Source organism: Opisthorchis viverrini (genome assembly GCF_000715545.1).
Source record: "Opisthorchis viverrini unplaced genomic scaffold opera_v5_1, whole genome shotgun sequence".
NCBI lineage: Eukaryota > Metazoa > Platyhelminthes > Trematoda > Opisthorchiida > Opisthorchiidae > Opisthorchis > Opisthorchis viverrini.
The window spans coordinates 1378122-1384303 of record NW_008751657.1 but is presented as its reverse complement, the minus strand read 5'-3'; the positions used below and the strand labels follow the sequence as shown (position 1 = coordinate 1384303).

The 6182-nt window shown below is 42.1% G+C and overlaps 1 protein-coding gene across 1 annotated transcript in view; it reads right to left on the bottom strand.

Moving 5' to 3' along the window:
- T265_00017 (hypothetical protein) overlaps positions 1-4211 on the bottom strand; it is a gene marked incomplete at both ends in the record, with an annotated part of 24805 nt that extends 20594 nt beyond the window's left edge. Inside the window, one exon of the mRNA XM_009163674.1 lies at positions 3598-4211. Within this exon, the coding sequence (XP_009161938.1) occupies positions 3598-3678 (81 nt within the window). The remainder of the gene's footprint in view (positions 1-3597) is intronic.
- Positions 4212-6182: the final 1971 nt, after the last annotated feature.

Here is a 6182-nt window from a genome sequence, read left to right as displayed (position 1 = left end):
TGAACATGACATGACTGATGCTCTATTCATTGCTCTATTCATTATTCTCTTGTTTTAATATTCCATATGCTGTACATATTCGCCAATTCTATACGTGCTGTACCGATATACGTACGAAACTTAATTACTTTATACTTTATATACTTTATATCACAGTCGTTTTCCAAAGTTTTAGAGAATCTCAATTTTAATAGTTACGCGTTTTACAAAAAATATGGAGTGAGTCCATACATACTACACTCAGGAGGGTGAGCTGAAAAGTCCGGAAACCAGTAGCCTAGTACGTATTTATTGTACCCTTACCTAGCAGAGGTTCTGCTGGACGTCCTTGGACTTGCGCCTTACTTACTGAAGTTATGCAGTGCAGCATTAGTTGAGCCAGCGGTTGTAATGTAATGGACATAATACTTTTAGTCCTTTGGTTAGGACAAACGGTTTATGTAAATTTCCTAATAGAGATATTGATTAACTTTACGTGTGCTCTTACTCAAAAGTAGGTTTAAACAATTCAAATAAAATAGGATACAATGATCATGTACTATCCTTTACTAACACTAGTGGAAGCCCACTTAGTCTAGCTATCTCACAGCGCTTTGCTGTAGAAAAAACTTTGGAACCGCAGTCTGATTCACAGACGTGGTACCAGAGTTATTGGTTGGCCAAACTGATGTTGAAAGTTTTTTTACAGAAAAATAGAAACTGACTGCTATATTGAATGTTAAGAATATTCTTGGCCCGCTCACTAACAAAAAGCATTTTTGCCATGTTTTTCAGTCTATTCAAAGCCTCTTTAGCGAATTCAACGCTGCGCAGATTTTTCCCATTTGGTAAGCCCCTGACCCTTCATGCTCCCCCAATCATAGATTTCATTGGTTTGACCTGAGAGTTAGCACACTATTCAGCAAGATTTGGACCCATCAGAAAAGACTACGTCTTATACCAGTGACCGTTCTGGGTCGACCGATTAGTTTATGTGTGTTTTTGAGTGTCACATAGGTAGTTTTCAGCGTTGTGCATATCTGCTGTTATCTGCCAACCGCTTCAGTTGGTCTTCGAGGACGGCAAGTTAAAATCAACATAGTTTCAATAGGTATCCTTTAGCTGTAATTAAAATATAGTGAATCAAGAGCAAGGGTGAATTTGACAGAGAGGGAGGAACATCCAAGTTAACAAGTGAATTCCAGCATGATGCATGGTCAATTACTGAGATTAAATCAAATAGAGTGAGCCACTTCGTTTGTGCATAAGGATCCTTGGTGAATAAAAATGCATTATACACGTTTTGTGACGAAATAATAGTCAATCATTCATGGAACTGTATAATTCACTGAATCGGAGCTTTGGTAGGTGAATAAATGGAAACAACAAAAACAGCACAATTACTGGTTCTAAATGGTACGGTTTTTCGTCAAGATGATCTTCACTTATACCTATCGGTGAATCAGAAACGCATCTGGCTGGAAAGTCTGTGCGCCGGTAGCTTATTGGCCAGCTTTCTCTAGTGTTTTTCTCTTTCAAGGTATTTTGAAGTCAAACTGTACAAAAAATGGGGAACGTTGAAATTGCATGGCGGTAGACATGGACGGTAGTGAGTGCTCAACCACATCAATGTGTCTTGCGTCAATATGCCTATAAGTTGAAGCTACCGCAATGTGAGTTTTAGATGAAACTAGAAAGACGTGGAGAGGGTAATGAAGACAGGGTCCAATAACACTCTTCTTGTTCCTATACCTGAATGATCATGTACTATCCTTTACTAACACTAGTGGAAGCCCACTTAGTCTAGCTATCTCACAGCGCTTTGCTGTAGAAAAACTTTGGAACCGCAGTCTGATTCACAGACGTGGTACCAGAGTTATTGGTTGGCCAAACTGATGTTGAAAGTTTTTTTACAGAAAAATAGAAACTGACTGCTATATTGAATGTTAAGAATATTCTTGGCCCGCTCACTAACAAAAAGTATTTTTGCCATGTTTTTCAGTCTATTCAAAGCCTCTTTAGCGAATTCAACGCTGCGCAGATTTTTCCCATTTGGTAAGCCCCTGACCCTTCATGCTCCCCCAATCATAGATTTCATTGGTTTGACCTGAGAGTTAGCACACTATTCAGCAAGATTTGGACCCATCAGAAAAGACTACGTCTTATACCAGTGACCGTTCTGGGTCTACCGATTAGTTTATGTGTGTTTTTGAGTGTCACATAGGTAGTTTTCAGCGTTGTGCATATCTGCTGTTATCTGCCAACCGCTTCAGTTGGTCTTCGAGGACGGCAAGTTAAAATCAACATAGTTTCAATAGGTATCCTTTAGCTGTAATTAAAATATAGTGAATCAAGAGCAAGGGTGAATTTGACAGAGAGGGAGGAACATCCAAGTTAACAAGTGAATTCCAGCATGATGCATGGTCAATTACTGAGATTAAATCAAATAGAGTGAGCCACTTCGTTTGTGCATAAGGATCCTTGGTGAATAAAAATGCATTATACACGTTTTGTGACGAAATAATAGTCAATCATTCATGGAACTGTATAATTCACTGAATCGGAGCTTTGGTAGGTGAATAAATGGAAACAACAAAAACAGCACAATTACTGGTTCTAAATGGTACGGTTTTTCGTCAAGATGATCTTCACTTATACCTATCGGTGAATCAGAAACGCATCTGGCTGGAAAGTCTGTGCGCCGGTAGCTTATTGGCCAGCTTTCTCTAGTGTTTTTCTCTTTCAAGGTATTTTGAAGTCAAACTGTACAAAAAATGGGGAACGTTGAAATTGCATGGCGGTAGACATGGACGGTAGTGAGTGCTCAACCACATCAATGTGTCTTGCGTCAATATGCCTATAAGTTGAAGCTACCGCAATGTGAGTTTTAGATGAAACTAGAAAGACGTGGAGAGGGTAATGAAGACAGGGTCCAATAACACTCTTCTTGTTCCTATACCTGTGTAAAGGTGGCGAGGCTCTCGTCTTCAAGCAATGATCAATGCAGCGTGAAGATCGCTTGGTTGGTGTGCTGCATGTCAACAACAAATTTTATTCCACTGTCACCGATGTTTTTCATTGCGCAGATTGATCTTCCTTGTAATTTTTGACTGGTTCAGGTACACGGCCTTTCCGAAAAATTGGGTCTTCTGCCTTCTAATAAGGCTACCAATAATATTCCGTCATTAATATCCGTAGTCTATACTTATCCAGTGTTTTTGCAAACACCTTGTCTTGCGAGTGAGGATACTAATGTCCACTAAACCTCCCTCCCGACCCAGTTTGTTCAAGTGTTACAGGACCGTGTGAAAGTTGATGCATATAATCACTTGCCGGGTGACTTTTGAGCGGCTATTTTAGAAGCATCCGAATGTATATTATGGCAATTATGTACATATACCTCAGTAATCAATTACCGGCATTTGTCCTTAACACGAGACACGAGAGAAACAAAATAACTTAAGGGCTGTAGCGACTGTATCACATTGATTCATGAGGCTTTGACAACCAAACACAAACTCTGAAAGATGAAAAACGTTGTCAAATTGTTCATCCTTAATGTCATGAAGTGATAGAAGCATTTGGTTGAATAAAGCAGAAAACTTCTCCTTCACTTACAGATGGATGACGTGGTAATCCGCCCCAACCCATGGGTTGTGGAACCACACGAACTTCTCCGATAACGAAAGCGCTATCCATCGGTAGCAAAGGATCATGCGTAACCAAAGCAGAGACTTCCGATAGCTATCTATTACAAAGAATAACATTGTGTTACCGGTCCTTCTCCCAGTCCACATTCGGCTAAAGTCCGTTTTTGCCCACTTCTTTCACCTTCGCAGCCCGAGGGAGCAAAAAGTAATGAAATGTTATAGTGGATCTTCCAACGAATCTGAAATGAGCACATAATTTTTTTATCTTGAACGCGATTTTCTAGTACCTGTGTGTTCAAACCTAGAACATCGTATAGCACAAACGAACGGCCACTGTATCCATATTTTTGCTTCATCTTCTCGGTAAACCACCTCGGATCAGACTGAGAAGTAGGTATTTTCGCCATTTGAATATGATCAACAACATGATTCAGAAGTCTACGGAAAAAACTATTGTCCAAGAAATCCGACGACACAGTCGACTCTTGTGCAGTCCCAACCCCCAGAAAACCCAATGGACTGATCAGTGGGAGGATAAACAGAGACGATAACACCCGCGCTCCTTTCATATTTGTTCCAATTTTCAAGGTCAGTGGTGCCTAATATGGCCCTTTGCGACAATGAAATACGATTTAGGATATGTTCAACAGTACTGGTAGCAAGCCAAAGGCTCTTAGGGTCATCTTGGAACGTTGCTGATTCTGATCACAGATTCGAGCTGCTCATTTGAGAACGACTAGAGATGTATGGGACTTCAACATTAGTGGTAGTGGGTTTTAAGGATACTCGTGGAAACTTTGTGGGGCAGTTTAGGGCCCGGGGCGATCTATGATGAGTGAGAGTATTGATGAGGTGCGAGTAGAGAGATAAGGGAGAAGACTGAGGATAAACCCACCGTTTCGGCGCTGAAGTCAGTGATGGGGGGTCACGCAGCACCGCGTCTGGGATTTTGTTCCAAAAGTGAATCAGCTATGGTCTGCTGATGTACTCCTACTCGAAGTGTTCTAGCCTGTTTCGGAGGCTGTGAGATGGGTCGAAAAAGCCAACTGTAGCACGTCAAGTGCTACTGAGGCTCGCGTGAAGCAGCCCTCAAGCTTATAGTGTTTTTAAGTGAATAGTAGATTTATCCGCCATTATAGAAATTTACACTTGAAACTTTTCCAATACATTAGTGGCAGGTTTCAGAGGAAGGAGGCATACAATGTAGCAGGTGATGGTCAACAATATGGTGTATCAATAAACGTCAGTCAGGTGTTCAGGAATTCTGGCACCTTTAGTGCAAAAACTTTACAGCCATATCGTTGCATGCTGATGGCATTGCGGATGCTTGAGAGTGAGGGAAATGTTCCAGCGTCCAGCGGGCGATGTGGGATGTACTGGTGTGACAGGTAGTCCCGTGGCGCGGAAAACAGGGTGTTCAGCAGTGAACGTTGATGGTTTGCCTAGGGTACAGGTTAGTAGGTTTGCGGTTTTCGGTCTTGGAAATATATGGCTGCAAATGCAGGCAATGGGCTTAGGATTAGATAATCAGGAACATCAAGTCTGTCGGCCGGTTGGAGCTTCAAAAAGGACAAAAACAAATAAAACTGGCTTTTTTATGCCCTGTCAACAGAATATAAAATGAATGCTTACAAGCCGGGATTTACGTAAGCATGATGAGTCGGCGGTGGTGTATCTGCAGGCGGTACAACCTGGAGGAACGCCGTGAACTTAGGCGTAACACGTGCTAACATATTTTCGCCCCGGAACGGTCCCGCATACGGTTTTTTTGTGGTGGTTTTTAGTCAAAACTGACTAGAGAAGGCTTTATGAACCAAAGAAAGTGGCTACCGCCAAGATTTATTTAATACACACCGAAGGCTTTCCAGAGCACCAAATGCCCGACAGAGGAGGAATAAGCCGCGCTGGAACCACTCAGTAGAGACGTCAAAATCCACCAAAGCTGAAACAGATTATTGAAAAATTGAAAAGAAAAGGGTCAGAGGAGCGCGCGGGTCTTAGAAGATATCCGTTGGCATGGAAACAACAGCAGGAAAAAGGGCTACTACTTTGCCGAGAATGACTACGTAGTAGTGCTCACTAAGATGGTATACCGTAGTAGTGCCAAACGTAGTCTCGTGCACTAGTCTTCCGGGTGTTACTTTTGCTGTGGCGTATGTTCAGACTTGAACCTTCCGCGAGGGCTGCCAATGAGGTGCCTGTTGCATTGGGTACGATATCAGAGAAAAATATGCTGCCATATTGGGAGTAAAATGGCAAGTCAGCAGTAAGACTGAAGCGCTTAGTAGTTAACGTAACGAGTTACGGGTCCCAAGGCTTGATAAGGTGTTTAAAGATACGGGACGATCTGTCACAGACCACAGAGATAGTGCAAAATACGCTTAGGTTTGTGAGATTCTTTTGCAGCACCGTAAGGATCCAGTTAGTGAAATGGGTGACCGTTCAAGTTGCCATTGTTCGTTTTATCGTTTGAAAATTTTGAACGGGACCGAAGACTAGGGATTAGGATAGCGCATAGCTGCGGCTGAAGCGGCGGCCATGCACCGTGTGGAT